Source organism: Rhincodon typus, chromosome 37 (genome assembly GCF_021869965.1).
Source record: "Rhincodon typus isolate 14 chromosome 37, sRhiTyp1.1, whole genome shotgun sequence".
NCBI classification, from domain to species: Eukaryota; Metazoa; Chordata; class Chondrichthyes; order Orectolobiformes; family Rhincodontidae; genus Rhincodon; species Rhincodon typus.
The window spans coordinates 6,007,676-6,025,904 of NC_063368.1; the positions used below are offsets into that span (position 1 = coordinate 6,007,676).

The 18,229-nt window shown below is 45.6% G+C and overlaps 1 protein-coding gene across 1 annotated transcript; it reads right to left on the bottom strand.

Annotated features, from left to right (window-relative positions):
* Window positions 1-1,396: 1,396 nt before the first annotated feature.
* On the bottom strand, window positions 1,397-17,965 carry LOC125487129 (cytochrome b-c1 complex subunit 2, mitochondrial-like). Its single transcript, XM_048617343.1, has 6 exons — window positions 17,743-17,965; window positions 13,421-13,506; window positions 10,941-11,090; window positions 6,475-6,539; window positions 3,455-3,511; window positions 1,397-1,535 (listed from the first exon to the last, which is right to left on the bottom strand). The coding sequence occupies exons 3-6, from the start codon at window positions 11,064-11,066 to the stop codon at window positions 1,397-1,399; spliced, it is 387 nt and encodes a 128-aa protein (XP_048473300.1). The 5' UTR covers window positions 11,067-11,090; window positions 13,421-13,506; window positions 17,743-17,965.
* Between the last annotated feature and the right edge of the window lie 264 nt (window positions 17,966-18,229).

Below are 18,229 nucleotides of genomic sequence, written 5' to 3' on the forward strand. Positions count from 1 at the left end.
TCGTTTTTTTAAAAAGCGCTCCATCTATCAAACTGAGTTCACATCAGCCTTGAACAGAGAGGCCTAACTTCCCAATCCTCCTTTCCCATGACAAAACCACAGTGAACTCACAGGTGGAAAGGGAGAGATAATGGGAACGTACTGGGCTCATAATCCTGATGTGTCAGGGATATGCGTTCAAATCCCACAACAGCAGCTGGAATTTATTCAATGAATAAATCTAGAATGCTAAAAAGCCAAGCTGGGATCATATCTGCTGACTGCCTGTCCCTCTTCCATGGTTATGCTCACATCTGGGTGTCCTTGGAGACAGAGCAAGAGGTGACCATCAATGCCTTTAGAAAGAGGTGGGCACTGTGGGGGTTACTGTGTTTCATTTCCCTCTCCAACTCCGTTCTGATTTAGTCTCTTCCCACTCTCCTTTCCTTCCCCACTTCTGACAGTTTGCATTGTTCGTAACAAGCTTTGCATGAGAACTTTTAATCGGCTGCACAGTTGATTTACTGGGTGGTGGTTATTAGTTAAAAACGAACAGAAGAAGTCACAGTGATTTGGTGGCAGGAAAGTTGTTCAGTTGAGTGTGATAACACTTCCAGATATTAAAATAAAATAAAAATACATCTTTACCATGATAACTATAAATGATCTGGTTCACCAATACCCTTCAGGGAGGCAAATCTGCCATTTTTACCTGGTCTGGCCGACATGTGACTCCAGACCCACGGCAATGTAAAATTTAAAAAAACACAGAAAGGTGCTGGAGAAACTCAGCAGGTCTGGCAGTATCTGTGGTGACAGAAACAAAGTTAACGTTTCGGGTGGGAACTGAAGGGGACGAGAAAATGATGGTTTTTAACGTTGTTGACAGATGGGGAGAAGGGGCGAGTGGAACAGATGGAGAGGGTGGCCATAACAAGGAACAAGAAGACTGGTAATGGTTGTATGGGAGATATGTTAAATGAAAACTAGGTGTTAATAATAGGTGTGAAATGTGAAAAAGTGGGTTGGCTTTGCCTGGACTCAGGTCAAGGGCAGTTAGGGATGGATAACAAATAAAAACCAAAAGAACTGCGGATGCTGTAAATCAGGAACAAAAAACAAAGTTGCTGGAAAAGCTCAGCAGGTCTGGCAGCATCTGTGAAGGAAAAAACAGAGTTAACGTATCGGGTCCAGTGACCCTTCCTCAGAACTCAAATGCTGGTCGTGCAAGAGATGCCCACATCCCAGGAAAGAATAAAGAAACAAAAAACAATACCATGGCAATATTTCCTATTTGTGCCCACCCTTGAGGCCAACATCTAAAGGTGAATGTTTGCAGTCTAAGATACTTTCAGTTCCTTGGCCCATTGTCATTCTGAACTATTCCCAAACAGAAACTCTCCAGCTCGCTGCCCAATCACTTTGACTCACTTATCTGTGGTCGATGGTATGCTATCTCTTTCTCTACTTTCAGGCGATCTCTGGTGCTGGCCACCTCCCAGGGTCTGAACTCTGGTGATAAGACTATCACGCTGAGGTACTGCAGCAGGTTGTCGCTGAAGGGTGAAAATAAACAGCGGCATCAGTTCCTGGGAGCTGGGTGCTTCAAGGTTTAATTACAGCATCTTCAGACACAGTGTGGTTCTCTAGATAGAACAGTAATAAATGCTCACGGTTGTATGGCTGAAAGCCATTACCCTTGGTAGGTGGCGGTTATTTGTAGAGTGTATATATTTGGGTGGAGAACAAGATTGTGTTCCCGAACTATCCTCAAAGAGTGACTATTCCAATGGTCTCCTGTCAGCCACTGTAAACTCACTCATACTGAACTCTGCTGCTCATCTCCTGACCAAACTGTTGTCCATGCACCACCACTTTCTGCACTCTCTGACCTATGTTGGCTCCCAACTGTCATTCTGACCTACGCTAGCTCCCAGCTCTCTCTGTCAGTGCACTCTGACCTACGTTAGCCCCGAGCTCTCTCTCTCTCTCTTTCTCTCTGTGTCTCTCTGACCTACCACAGCCCCCAGCTCTCTCTGTCTGTGTCTCTCTGACCTACAATAGCACCCAGCTCTCTCTCTCTCTGTCTCTCTGACCTACAATAGCCCCCAGCTCTCTCTCTCTGTGTCTCTCTGACCTACAATAGCACCCAGCTCTCTCTCTCTCTGTCTCTCTGACCTACAATAGCACCCAGCTCTCTCTCTCTCTGTGTCTCTCTGACCTACAATAGACCCCAGCTCTCTCTCTCTGTGTCTCTCTGACCTACATTAGCTCCCGTTCTCGCTCTCTCTCTGTATCTCTCTGACCTACATTAGCCCCCTGCTCTCTCTCTCTGACCTACATTAGCCCACAGCTCTCTCTCTCTCTCTGATCTACATTAGCCCCCAGCTCTCTCTCTCTCTCCCTCTGTACCCTCTGATCTACATTAGCTCCCAGATCTCTCTCTCTCTGTCTCTCTCCCCGTGTCTCTCTGACCTACATTAACTGCTGTAATTGTGGTCTCTTCCATATCCCTGGTATCATCGCTCTGTCATTTGTATTGAGCTGCCTTGATCCTAAGTTCTGAAATTGCATTCCTAAACCACCCAAATCTTTACTTCTCTCTCCTCCTTCACAAGGTCCTTAAAACCTGCCTCACCGATCAGGGGTTTTCCTCCACTGCATACCTCTTTATGTCACCCAATGCCAAATTTCTCATTCAATGCCACTGTGACATATTAATATAAAATCCACAACCACTTCTATCCAGAAGGACAGGGTCTCCTTGTCTGAGAAAGGATGTTCTGGCAATGGAGGGAACGTAGGCAAGGGTTTACCAGACTGATTCCTGGGATGGCAGGACTGACACATGAGGAGAGACTGGATCATTAGGACCATATTCACTGGAGTTACAAGAATGAGGGCGAATCTCATAGGAATCTAGACGATTCCAATAGGATTAAACAGGATAAATAAACACAGGAATGATGTTCCTGATGACCAGGGAGTCCAGAACTGGGGGGGGGTGCAGGGAGGAGGGGAGGGTTACAGTCTGTATATATGGGGTAGACCATTTCGGACTGAGATGGGGAGAAATGTCTTCATCCAGAGAGTGGGCAGTCTGGGGAATTCTCTGCCATAGAAAGAGGCTGAGGCCAAACAATGAATGCTTTCAAGAAGGAGTTGGACATAGTTCTTAGGGCTAAAGTGATCAAAAGGTGTGGGGGAGAAAGCAGGAACAGAATCAACCATGATCATATTGAATGGGGGAACAGGCTCAAGGGGCCGAATGGCCACTCCTGCTCTATTTTTATGCAGCTGTTGTCCACGAGCAGCTCTTTAACACAAACAGACTGACTAAAGGATATTCCATCGAGCGGACAGAATACTCCCATGTCCTTTTCTGAGTGAAAGCCCTGCCCCTGATGGAGGAATTGGGAGGACGTTCCTGTGGGTTGTAATGCCATCAGCTCTCAGGTTGAGACTCCTTACTCACATAGAGTCGCGCATACATCCCACAGTATATAGCATCACGTCCCTCGTCGAAGTCACCCTGAAGAAAGCACAGACAGAAATGTTAGTGCAATAGAAACCATCCCAATCATTCTGTTTGATTTGATTTATATTGTCACAGATACCTAAGTATAGTGAAAAGTTTTGTTTTGCATGCAGTACTGCTATGGACTAGACCAAACCCCCTCAAAATATTTTAAGAAGGTTGCCCAGACACTAACATTTTCTTATTTTAAAGGTAGACATGAAGTGCTGTGTTCCAGATGCAATGTGACTGGTCAAACTACTCATCATTAAGCAAAGCACAATTTATTTAAACATTATAGTTAAAATACAAACAAAAGAAAGAGGTACTTGGAATAACTTAGCTATTGGAAAACTTAACCAAAATAATAGATACCTATTACTGATTAACTGTTCCAACAAAGTAACACACCTCTTGGCAAAAAGATGAATTCAGACACAGATTCTCACATGCAGTTCTCCCATCCAGGAGGAAAAAAAATCAAGAGAAAATTCAAGAGAGAATAGCAGCTAGCAGACATTCACTGAAGCTTCCAACTCTTCTGAGACCCCAAAGGCTTCTGAGTTACTGAAAAAACCAAAACCCAGAAATCTGGATCTGTGAGAGCTGGCCACACCCATTCAGGCTGCTTCCATTGTTCTAACTTAAAAGAAAACCTAAAGGCCTCATAAGTTGTTGACTTAAAACATCTTCTAGTAGCCAGTTCAGCACCTCTACCTTACAACCTCTCTCTTAACACAAAACCAGGACAAAATAACCTCTTAAAGTGACAGCTTCATCACAGTACAGGCGGATCATACCATACAAAGTTCATACAGCGATAGAACAGAGTGAGGAATACAATATCACAGCTGGAGAGAAGGTGCACAAAATGGAAGATCAACATTAGATTTGAAATTTGAGAGGTTCATTCAGCAGTCTAATAACAGCCTTCCTGAGGCAGCGTGAAGAGTAGACAGAGTCACAGGATGGAAGCCTGGTTTGTGGGATGCACTGGGCTGTGCTCACAACTCTCTGTAATTTCTTACAGTCCTGGGCTGCACAGTTGCTACGCCAAGCTGTGATGGATCTGGGCAGAATGGTTTCTGTCGTGCATCTATAAAAATGAGTAACAGTCATTATGGACATGTCGAATTTCTTTAGCCTCCTGAGGAAGTAGAGGCACGGTTATGCTTTCTTGACTATCGTGTTGATGTGGATGGACCAGGACAGATTGTTGGTGATCATCACTCCCAGGAACTTGATGCTGTAGACCATCTCCACCTCAGCACCACTGATACAGACAGGGGCGTGTCGTCGTCCTTGCTTCCTGAACTCAATGCCCAGCTCTTTAGTTTTGCTGACATTGAGGGAGAGCTTGTTATTTTTACACCATCCCACCAAGCATTCTATCTCTTTCCTGTGATTTGTCTCATCATTGTTTGATTTCGGACCTACAGTGTAGGTGTTATCAGCGAACTTGTAGATGCAGTTAGGATGAAATTTGTCCACACAGTCATGTGCGTACAGGGAGTATGGTAAGGGGCTGAGTACGCAGCCTTGTGGGGTGTCGGTGTTGAGGATTATCTTGGAGGAGGTACTGTTGTCTATCTTCACTAATTACAGTTTGTGAGTCATGCTTGGTCACCCTGGCTTTGTAATCCCCCAACTTTCACAACGGTAGCTGTGCCTTTTATTTCCTAGTCACAGATGCCTAGGAACCACTAGCTCTCTGCTAACACAAGCGGCCATCCCCATGGTGGTTCCATGGGACGGCCACCAAACAAACACTAATGTTCATTTCACATCCCGCTCTGCAAATATTCAGATAAGACCTCCTGAAAAATCAACTACAGCAGCTGGACCACGGAGACCGGGTGGTCATAAAAGTGCCCGATGGTCCGTGTTACTCACTCGCACCCTTCCTTTGTCCCCTCATAATTCTTCTTTGGTTTTTGGTATCATGTTGTCGATGTCAGCAAGCCTCAAACTGGTAGCCGGTCGGTTAGACCTAGGTCTTGGCTAAATAGGCTGGGGCTTTTTTCCCTGGAACATTGGAGACTAAGAGGTGACCTCACATGACCGTCAGGTGCCAGGTATGCCCACTCACTCTGCCCCGTCTGGTGGAGGTGGCATGGGTCATTAAGGCACAGGTTGTTGCCGGGATGGTGGGGGTGTTGGCTGAAGATGTGGAAGCTGAGGGTATCTTTGTGATTCAATCCTCCTCATGTCCCCCTTCCAACTCCCTGGCTCACCCCACAATCTCTTCTGAATCTGTCAGTGGAATTATGCACCTCCCCTCTGTTCTCCCGTCTCCCTTTCCCACAGCCTGGCCTTTTCTCAAGTCTGATACCCAACAGCTGCCAGATGGCCAGGCAGTGCAGGAAGAGAAGAAGACACAGTGAAAATAAAGACATGCTGATACCTTGACTATGCACTTGCTTGGATAATGTGTGCATCTCTCATGGTCCCTGAGAATGAGGATGCCTCCTGCTCACAGCAGGACCTACACATTCAGTCTTTTAACATGGGGGAGTACTGCAGTTCCCTGAGGGGTGACCTTATAGAGGTTTATAAAATCATGGGGGGCAGTCATATGGTGAATAGCCAAGGTCTTTTTCCCAAGAGTAGAGGAGCCCAAAACTAGAGGCCATAGATTTAAGGTGACAGGGGAAAAAGTTAAATAGGACCTAGGGGTAACTTTTTCATGCCGAGGGTCACACACACACACACAAACTTGGTGTCATTCTCCAGTGGTTGTTGCCTGCATAATGTCGTAATGGAGACGTCTGTGAATTGCAGACAGCAATTTGAGACCTTGTACAGGAGAAATAATAGGCAGCACAGGACGAGTTTTGAACAGCCCACCTTGGCCTGGCCAGTCCGTCTGGTTTAACAACACAATACATGGTGCATTTGACAACTGAGGCAGGAGAAGAATCCAGCTTCATTTGTCAGAAAATGCATTAAAGCCCAGTTTAAGGGAGAGAAGTGCTTACCATAAGTTTCCCCCAACAGCTTCAATCGCACGGGACAGTTTGAATGGACTGGCTCTCTTGGAGGTCTGTAAAAGGATATCGTTGTACAGTTAGCATGGTGATGGAACTATGGTGAGGTTTGTATCTGCTGGTCCCAGTATTTGATTGTCTAGTTGGGAGATTCAATTGTATTGGAGAGACACCTCTTTAAGTGTTCAACATGCAAATAAGCCAACTCCCCAGGTGTTGCAAAAACAGAAGTTGCTGGAAAAGCTCAACAGGAGCTGGAACCGAAGTGTTAACTCTGATCTTTTCTTCACAGACGCTGCCAGACCTGCTGAGCTTTTCCAGCAACTTCTGTTTTTGTTCCTGATTTACAGCATCCACAGTTCTTTCAGTTTTTATTTTCCCCAGATGTTGCCACAGGCTCTCTGCACTGTAACATTCCAGGCACAGGCTGTGTTTGATGCTTACTCTATATTGTATCTATTAACTTAGCTGTATGTAAAAATACCAGAGATCTTCAAATGAACAAAGTCAGTGTACCACATTTAGATGACCCAGGGATATTAGTACATTAGTTATGCACCATGTGGTACAGCATCTATACCGGTCACGCCTCAGCTCTGAGAGCTCATCACAGACAGGACTTACAGCTTAGTCCAGTCTCCAGGATGAGGGGACATGTGAAAAAACAGAATCTCTACAGTGTGGAAGCAGGCCATTGGGCCCATTAAGTCCAAACCAACCCTCCAAACAGCATTCCACGCAGACTCATCTCCCCACCCTATCCCTGTAATTCTGCATTTCCTGTGGCTAACCTACCCAGCTTACACATCCCTGAACACTACGGACAATTTAGCATGGGCAATTCACCTACCCTGCACATCTTTGGACTGTGGGAGGAAACCGGAGCACCTGGAGGAAACCCACACAGACACGGGGAGAATGTGCAAACTCCACACAGACAGTCGCCCAAGGCTGGAATTAAACCTGGGTCCCTGGCGCTGTGAGGCAGCAGTGCTAACCACTGTGTCACCGTGCTACCCCAAAGGAGGAGACTAAATTAGCATATTTCATTTTTTTTAACCGAAAGATCTCTATTTCTGACGGCCTTGAAAAAAACGTGCGCTACCTCAGTGCATCAGTGGGGAGGTGATGACCTAGTGGTATTATCGCCAGACAATAAATCCAGAGACCTAGGTAATGTTCTGGGGATCTGGGTTCCAACACTGCCACAGCATGGTGGCAATTGAATTCAATAAAAATCTGGAATTAAGAGTCTAATGGTGACACATTTTCAGGAAAAACCCATCTGGTTCACTAAGGTCCTTTAGGGAAGGAAACTGCCATCATTACCTGGCCTGGCCTACTTGTGACTCCAGACCCACAGCAATGGGATTGACCCTTAACTGCCCTCTGGGCAATTAGGGACAGGTAATAAATTCAGAACCAGCCAGTGACACCCTCATCCTGTGTATGATTGAAGAAAAATTCTGTCCCTTGGAATGACCCCCTTAGGAGCATTATTCAGTTGTTCAGCACGACACACTCTGGATCAAATAGGTTTTAAAATATATATTTACACATTCAAACGGAATCTGTAATGATCTTTGCAAACACAGGTTCAGAGCAGGAAATGTTACTTTATCATTTACAGGTTGACCACTCGTAAAGTGTAAAGGAAATTGAGGGAAGACCATAATCTGTTATAGAATGATGAAGAAAAAAAGAGATATCATTTGGCTGACTCCTGGAAGGGTTCTTTGTTTTCTGATGAAGGGTCTAGGCCCGAAACGTCAGCCTTCCTGCTCCTCTGATGCTGCTTGGCCTGCTGTGTTCATCCAGCTCTACACCTTGTTCTCTCAGATTCTCCAGCATCTGCAGTTCCTACTATCTCTGCTTTGTCAAAGCTGGCTGCATGGGAAGAGATTGATGAAATGCTTTGAGTTCAAATCCCTTAATGACAAGGCAGAGCAGCAGCAGAGGAGGGAAGGAAAGGAAGTAAATCCTTCTCTCCGGATCCCATTTTCTCATGGAATATCCATAAGACCATAAGAAGTAGGCCATTTGGCCCCTTGAGCTTGAGCTGCTATTCAATAGGATCAAGGTTGATCCTACACTCCTCACATTACACAAGGACTCTGCCCACACAGATCTCTGTGCCAAAGACTCCCAATTCTCAGTGAGAAAAAATCCCTCCTTATCTCAGTCTTAAATTGGCACCCCTTTATTCTGAGGGTATGTCTAGACTCTCCCATAATGGGAAGCATCCTCTCAGCATTGACCTACCAAGCCCCTTAAGAATTCAATATGAGATCACCTCTCATTCTTCTAAACTTCAGTGAGTAGAGTCCCAACCTGTTACCACGAGGTTACCATGAAGGACTCTCCTTCACAGCTTTTGCTCTCGCTGAGGCCTGGTGACCCTCAGGTTAAATCACCACAGCATCTCTCTCTAACAGGGCAGCAGCCCCTTGATCATCTTTACCTTTATAGTCCCATCAATTTAACCTTTTAACCTCAGAAGACAATCCCTCCGTACCGGTGATCATCCAGCCCTATGTGTTCAATGGTCAGCAGTCAGAAACGGGCCTATTTTAACCACAGGAAAGGCCACTGAGTGGACATCATGCCAAACTGAAGGGCAGCTGACAGGCTATGGAGTCCTTTGCAAGCAAGCTCTAACCAATCCTCACCTCATTGCTGTGTTTTATTATCGATTGGTGCCATAAGGAGTTGTCAGCTTTTTATTATCCTTTAATAAAAACCGAAAGAACTGCGGATGTTGTGAATCAGGAACAAAAACAGAAGTTGCTGGAAAAGCTCAGCAGGTCTGGCAGCATCTGTGAAGGAAAAAACAGGGTTAACGTTCTGAGGAAGAGTCACCGGACCCGAAACATTAACTCTGTTTTTTCCTTCACAGATGCTGCCAGACCTGCTGTGTTTTATTACCCTTTCAAGGGATCTCAGTGTCACCAACAAGGCCAGCCATTTGTTGCCCATCTCTAATTGCCCTTGAACTGAGAAGCTCTGTAGGCCATTTCAGAGGGTAGTTAACAATCAACCACATTGCTGTGTGTCTGGAGTCACATGTAAGCCAGACTGTGTAAGAATGGGAGATTTTCTTCTGTAAAGGACATTAGTGAATCAGATGGATTTTACGACAATTTCCAAGCCAAAGTTATAGGGATTTGGTTTCAATTCCAGATTTAGAGTCATAGAGTTATAAAGTTGTACTGCACAGAAACAAGACTCTTCAGTCCAACTTGTCCATGCTGACCAGATATCTTAAATTAATCTAGTCCCTTTTGCCAGCATTTGGCCCATATGCCTCTAAACCCTTCCTGTTCGTATACCCATCCAGATGCCTTTTAAATATTGTAATTGTACCAGTCTCCACCACTTCCCCTGCCAGCTCATTCCATACAAGCACCACCCTCTGCATGAAAAAGTTGCCCCTCAGGTCCCTTTTAAATCTTTCCCCTCTCACCTTAACCCTATACCCCTCTAGTTTTGGACTCCCCCGCCCTGGGAAAAAGACCTTGGCTATTCACCCTATCCATGCCCCTCATGATTATATAAACTTCTATAAGGTCACCCTTAGCCTCCAAGGAAAATTTATGAATTGGTTTTAAATTCCACCAGTTGCCATGATGGGATTTGAACCTTTATCTTCAGAGTAAAAGTCCTGGGTTTTTGGATTATTTATTCGACGATAGTAATGTGAAACCACTGTCTTCCCCCAAATCTTTCCTAGTCCTCACACTTGTATTGGACATAAAGGATATAGAGAGAAGGTAATATCTTATTGAAATCTATGACCTATCCCTTAGCATGGCCCCTTTAAAGGGGTGACATGGATGGTGCTAGATCTCTACTTCTGACAATAAAGAATCAAGGCCAATGGCAACAGTGGCACCAATTGTGGTTAGTAGGAGCGCAGCTTTTATCCATTGGCAAGGCACATGCTTGACCGGCAGGTGTTGGGGGAGCCCTGTTCACCAACGGCACAGCAAATCAAGTCATGCTGTGTAGAACAGGCCATTCAGCCCATCTGACACCTCCCAGTGTTCCTGCCCCCACCACCCCAAGAGCCTTTGTCAGCTCCCACCTCTGTCACTCTCACCGATGTTACACAGCACACAGTGTCTTTGTACATTGCATGCTCTCACGGGATGTGTGCATTTCAGGCTGGGCCAGAATTACTTCCCTGTCACTAACCGCCCTTTGGATTGAGTGGTCATTTCAGCGGGGCTGTTAAGAGTCAGCCACGTCACTATGGGTCTGCAGTCACATGTAGGCCAGGCCCGGTAAGGATGACAGTTTTCCTTCCCTTTATTAGTGAACCGGGGTGGAGCGGGGGTGGGGTGGTTAATTTTATGACAATTGCTGATAGTTTCATGGTCACCAACACTGTCACTACCCTTTAATTCCACACTTGTTAATTAATTGAATTTAAATTCCACTGTAAAGAGGATACTCACCATGTTGGATGCCACCCTGAGGCAATGAGTGATGCCCAAGTTGCCAGCGACTTCGTATCGACTCCCGGCCTTCAGAAAAATGCCCACTTTGGCCACTGGGCTGTAATTCTCCAGGGCAGCGACCATCAGTCCGTTATAGAGCTTACTGATCTGAGCAGGGAGGTGAGAAAGCAGAGAGAGTAGTGATGTGAGAGTTGGGCCTTAGTTGCATTGCTTCTATACAGCTCCTCTCTGACTCCAGTTTGCAATCGTGAACACGCACCTTTTAGGTTGAGAAAGAGGGAGGGCTAACCTGGGGCAACAGGTACCCTGTGACAGAGAGAGCTGCAGGTGCCACAAGCTACACAACGTAATAACATAGAAACAAAGAAAACAGGAGCAGGAGGAGGCCATTCGGCCCTTTGAGCCTGCTCCCACATTCAATATGATCATGGCTGATCATCCAACTCAGTCCCCTGGTCCTGTTTTCTCCCCCCACACCCTTTGATCCCTTTAGCCCTAAGAACTAAATCTAACTCATGCTATGAAGGTAACGCCTAACTTTTAAAACTTTATTTCTTTCATACTTCCACACCTGTGAACTTTTGTACTTAAGATGGCAGTGTGTGTGGTGACATTGTACACGTTTCACTGTACTCCTGTACTTGAGTGCAGGTGACAATAAGATCTAAATCTAACTCCTTCTGGGTAACGCATCAGAGAGGGCTGCATTGAGAAATTTTGAGGTAAACCCCTAAAATGTAAGAACAAAGCTCAAAACCATGTTTTGCTTTGAAGATAAACCTTGGCCTGGTCATTGCGGACAGTGACTGTTGCTTTCTCTCAAAATAAAAGCCGTGGGAACTTACAGGTCCGTCAGATAGGCCAGAGGGGGGTTGGGTTTAACGTCATATCTGAAAGACAGCGCCTTTGACAGTGTAGCATTCCCTGCGTACTAAATTGCAAGTGGCAGCTGGGATTTGACCTTGACTTCGGACACAACCCCTGGTGAGAATGCTACCCACTGAAACGTAGCAGATTGCAATGACCCTACATTCCAGAGATTTCAAGGGCCCTAGGTAACAGCAAATTACTGCAGAAGCTGGAATCTGTGCTGAAAACAAAAAGTGCTGGAAATCAAAGCGGGTCAGGCAACATCCGTGGAGAGAGCAAGCTAATGTTTTGAGTCACGGCTGGACTCTGCAAGGACCCTGCTCACTGCCCAGTTCTGCTGATTCCTGGGCCTTGTCTATTGGGTGACCTAACCTAACCCTTGCCCCCATCTTCCAAAACCTTTGTTGCTGTACCACACCCAGACTCTTCAACAGATTCACTGCTCTCTTTCATGCAAGCTCCCTCTGCATTATACCCCCATAACCATTTTGCCCCACTGTGTTTGGACAGGTACATGGGTGGGAAAGGATTAGAGTGATATAGGCCAAACACAGGCAAATGGGACTAGTTCGGTTTGGGAAACCTGGGCGTGTTGGGCCGAAGGGCCTGTTTCTGTGCCGTCTTCCTCTTCCCCTCCTGAATCTTATTTCCTTATCCCAGCTCTTCACATCCTTTATGGTTTCAGAGCCCAGAGATTTCTTATAGAATTAGATTTAGCTTTATTGTCACATGTACCCACAGTGACAAATTTACAAGTCGCCATCTTAGGTAACAAGGTCCTATTGTTCTACCCGAGCAGTCCTGCATCAATAAAACTGGTGATTTTGTGAGGGGTCATGGCGATCTTGTGCCTGACACCAGACTCTGCCTGGAACTCTGTCATGGCAACAGGCTCCCAGGGCGACGGAGGAAACATTTCACGGATGTCCTCAAAGCTTCCCAAAGAGGTCCATTGCTCCGCCATTTTGCGACTCCTGGGAGTCTCCAGCCTTGTGACTGAGCCCAGACGGAGAAGGCTTGTTCAGGAAGGGACTGGACACTTATCAGGAACGTGCAGGGAGGGATTCAGGGGAATGAAGGGAGTGCACAACCCCAACCCCCTCAGCCCCATGTGTGGCAGAATCTGCAGACAGTACACTGACTCTCAGCTGTCCAAAGATGAGACCATAAGACCATAAGACATAGGAGCAGAAATTAGGCCATTCAGCCCATCGGGTCTGCTCCGCCATTCAATCATAGCTGATAAGTTCCTCAACCCCATTCTCCCGCTTTCTCCCCGTAACCCTTGATCACCTTGATAATCAAGCTGTTGATGTGCAGGTTAGATGGATTGGCCATGCTAAATTTCCCTGTAGTGTTCAGGGATGTGCAGGCTGGATGGGTTAGCCATGGGAAATGCAGGGTTATAGGGATAGGGTCGGGCGGTGGCTCTGAGTGGGATGGTCTTCAGAGGGTTGGTGTGGACTCAATGGGCCAAATGGCCAGCTTCCACACTGTAGGGATTCTACGAGTCTCAGAGGCCTCTGGGCTTAGTGGGGAGGCAAGTGGTCGTCCATCCTGAGGGAACGCCGAAGAGGAAGAGAGGACATTAAGAAGTTACACTGTACCTCGACATCTTGAGGGTCAAGTTTTCCGCAAGCGTCTGGACTCCTGACACCTTGAGGGGAGTGCCGAGTGCCAGGTGATACTGCCTCTGAAAAAAAAAACACAGCAGGTATAATAAGGGCAGGTCATTGCTATAACAACTAGACAAGAGGGTGAAACGCAAGTTGAAATTCAAAGTCTCCAAGAGGTCATCACTCATATCCGGGAGATGACACTTGGATTTAATATGACTGCCCACAAAACAAGTTGCCTCACCAGAGAACAGCAGGGGGTAGTGTTGATGTACAGACACCAAAGGCTTATCTACAGGAGGCTAGACCAACACTGGAATTACATCCAGAACAATTGGAAAACCCTGCTTCACCTTCAGGCAATACAGACCCAATCAAAATCACAACATACAAACTCCAGGCAGACAAACTACATGCCAATGTACAGCAATTACAGGGTCACAGAGCACAATTATACATTCTCTGAAAATTGTATAACCCAAATTGAGTGTTGAATGGTCAGAGATACACAACCCACTCACTAACTGCTGACAATTCAGATGTAATTGCCATTCAGCAACTTGCATTTATATAGTGTCCTTTTGACAGAAGAAAAACATCAGAGCGGTGTGACAAACAGGATTTGAAAGCGATTTGATTTGAGGAGATATTAGGACAGGGCTTGGTTAGGGACACTTTCTCGGGTGAGTCTTCTTCGAGGTGGTGAATTGGAGCAGTTTGCTGAGCAAATTCTGGAACTCAGTATCCAGTAGCTAAAGTGGCTGCTGAGGGTAGAGTGACTAAAGTTGGGAGGTGTACAAGATGTCAGAATTACAGGAGTACAGAGATCTGGGTGTCTGAAAGTGAATGTGCAGGTGCAGCAAGCAATTTGGAACACAGGAACAGGAATAGGCCATTCAGCTCCTCGACCCTGTTCTGCAATTCAATGAGATCGTGGCTGATCTGTGGCCTAACACCATGTACCTGCCTTGGGCCCATATCCCTTAATACCATTGCTTAACAAAAAATTATCTATCTCAGATTTAAAAATTAACAAATAATCCAGCATCCACTTGCTGTTTGTGGAAGAGAGTTCCAAACATCCGCCACCCTTTGTGTTTAGAAGTGCTTCCTAATATCTCTGGCCCTAATTCTCAGACTGTACCCCTAGCTCTAGAATCCCAAACCAGTAGAAACAGTTTATCTTTAGCAACCCTGTCTTGTCCTGTTAATACTTTGAAGACTTCGACCAGATCAGCCCTTAACCTTCCAGAGAAAACAAGCCTAATTTGTGTAATGTCTCTTCTCATAATTTAACCCCTGACATCCAGGTATCCTGTTCTTGTAAATCTTCATTGTACTCCGCCCAATTTAGAAGGCCTTTATCGCTAGAGTATTGGAGTACAGGAGTAAAGATGTCTTGCCTTAAATGTATAGAACATTGGCCAGACGCCACGTAGAGTATTGTGTGCAGTTTAAGCCCCCTTGCCTAAGGAAGGATACACTCTCCATGGAGGGATTGTAGTTGAGGTTCACCAGACTGATTCTTGGGATGGTGGGGCTGTTCTATGAGGAGAAACTGAGGAGACTGGATGTGTATTCTCTAGAGTTTAGTGGAATGAGGAGTTAACTTCATTGAAACTTAACAAAATTCTTGAAAGGCTTGACAGAATGGATGCAGGATGTTTCCAAAGGCAGGTGGGTCGAGACCGAGAGGACAATGTCTCAGAATGAGGAACAGGCCATTTAGGACTGAGAAGAGGAGAATTATTTTCACTCAAAGATAGAGATATATTGATGGAAACAGACCCTTCGGTCCAACTCGTCTATGCTGACCAGATATCCTAAATAAATGTAGTCCCATTCACCAGCATTTGGCCCATATCCCTCGAAACACTTCCTATCCATATACCCATCCAGATGCCTTTTAAATGTTGTTATTGTACCAGCCTCCACCACTTCCTCTGGCAGCTTATTCCATACACATACCACCCTCTGCATTAAGATGTTGCCCCTCAGGTCCCTTTTAAATCTTTCCCCTCTCACCTTAAACTTATGCTCTCTAGTTTTGGACTCACCCACCCCAGAGAAAAGGCCCTGTCTATTTACCCTATCTATGCCCCTTATGATTTTATAAACTTCTATAAGGTCACCCCTCAGCGTCTGACACTCCAGGGAAAATAGCCCCAGCCTATTCAGCCTCTCCCTATAGGTCAAACCCTCCAAGCCCAGCAATATCCTTATAAATCTTTTCTGAACCCTTTCAAGTTTCACAACATCCTTCCTGTAGCAGGGAGACCAGAACTGCATGTAGTATACCAATAGTGGCCTAACCAACGTCCCGTACAGCTGCAACAAGGGGCGGTGGATCTTTGGAAATCTCTACCCAAGAGGGCTGTGGAAACTCAATCACAGAAAATGTTCATGAATAAGGTTGAATAGATTTCTAGATATGAATAACACTAAAGGATATGGGGATATTGTAGGGAAATGGCTTTTTATACACATATAAAAAGCATCAGGGTAGCCAGGGAAAGGGTTGGCCCCTCAAGGACAAAGGAAGGCATCTGTGTGTGGAGCCAGAAGAGGTAGGTGAGGTCCTAAACGAATACTTTGTGTTAGTATTCACCAAAGAGAAGGAATTAATGGAGGATGATTTCAAGGAAGGAAGTGTTGAGTTTCTAAGCCAAAGTGCTATTAAAAAGGAAGAGGTGTCATGTATCTTAAAAGTATTAAGGTAGATAAGACCCCATGTCCTGATGGGATCTATCCCAGAATATTGAGGGAGGCAAGAGAACAAATTGCTGGAGTATTGACAGACATCTTTGTATCCTCTTTGGCTACAGGATAGGTCCCAGAAGACTGGAGAACAGCCGGTATTGTCCCATTGTTTAAGAAGGATAGTAGGGATAATCCTGGAAATTATAGGCCTGTGAGTCTCACGTCAGTAGTGGGGAAATTACTGGCAAAGATTCTCAGGGACAAGATCTATATGCATTTAGAAGCAAATGGACTTATTAACGATAGACAGCATGGTTTTGTGCTAGGTAGGTCATGCCTCACTAACTTGATCGAGTTTTTTGAGGTGACAAATATGGTTGATGAGGGAAAGGCAGTTGATGTTGTCCACATGGATTTCAGTAAAGCCTTTGACAAGTTCCCTCATGGCAAAATGGTACAAAAGGTGAAGTCACATGGTATTAGTGAGCTGGCAAGATGGATACAGAACTGGGTTAGTCATAGCAGACAGAGGGTAGCGGTGGAAGGATGCTTTTCGGAATGGAGGGCTATGATTTAGTGGTGTTCCACAGGGATCAGTGCTGGGAGCTCTGCTGTTCATGATCTACATAAATGATTTACAGGAAAACGTAGCTGGTCTAATTAGTAACTGTGGATGATAAAAAGATTGGTGGAGTTGCAGATAGTGAGGAGGATTGTCAGAGGATACAGCTGGGTATAGATTAGTTGGAGGCATGGGCAAAAAAATGGCAGATGGAGTTTAATCCAGACAAATATGAGGTGATGCATTTTGGAAGGTTGAGTACAGGTGGAAATTATACAGTTAATGGCAGGGTATTGATATGGAGAGGGATCTGGGTGTGCAAGTCCACAGATCACTGAAGGTGGCAACACAGATAGATAAGGTAGTAAAAAGGGCCTATGGCATGTTTGCCTTCATTGGAAGGGGCATTGGAAGGGGCATTGAGTATAAGGATACACAAGTTATGCTACAGATTTGTAGAACTTTAGTTAGGCCAGACTTGGAATATTATGTACAGTTCTGGTCACCACACTACCAGAAGGATGTGGATACTTTAGAGAGGGTACAGAAAAGGTTTACTGGGATGTTGCCTGGTTTGGGGGATTTTAGCTATGAAGAAAGATTGGCTAGACTGCGTTTGTTTTCACTGGAATGCAGGAGGTTGAGGGGTGACCTAATAGAAGTTTATAAGATTGTGAATGGCATGGATAGAGTGGAGGGTGGAGGGGTTAATTACTAGGAGACACAGGTTCAAGGTGCGAGGGGGGAGATTAAAAAAGATGTGAGGGGCAAGTTTTTCACACAAAAGGTGGTGAATGCCTGGAACGCATTGCGTGGAAGCAGGCACAATAGCAGCATTCAAGAATCACCTGGATGAATATATAAATAGGAAGGGAATACAGGTATTTCTCTTATAATGCGATATTTGAGTTCCTGTGTGACCTCGCGCTATAGAAATTCGCGTTATAGGGAAATTGCTATAGAAAATTGCTATACCTATACAGTAGAAAGTTTGCAATACCCAAACAATAGCCAATTCACGTTAACAAAACACGCATTATAGCAGATATACCTGTGGAGGGATACGGATCCTGTAAGTGAAGACGGTTTTAACATAAAAGGGCAAAATGTGTTGGTGCAGGCTTGGAGGGCCGAAGGGCCTGTTCCTGTGCTGTGTTGAGGTAGATGATGAGCCATGATTTTGAATACAGAGAGGGTTTAGAGGTGACTACTCCCGTTTCTGGGTTCCTATCTGTGAAAGTTGTGGGGCTGGAAGAAATTTGGGGGGCACGAGGAGGGTGAAAGAGAGTCTGGAGGAACATGAAGAGATCTTTCACCAGGAGATGCGATGAGAGTTTAAGGCCATTCCCAAGTGACATTCCCACTGCAGGTCCCCCAAAATCACTAACCCTGCCCCATGATCTAACCCTTCCCCCAATCTCTAACCCCTCTGGCAGCATCCATTCCCCCCACCCCACTCTCTAACCCCCCCCCCAATCTCTAACCCCTCTTGCAGCATCCATTCCCCCCACCCAACTCTCTAACCCCTCCCCCAATCT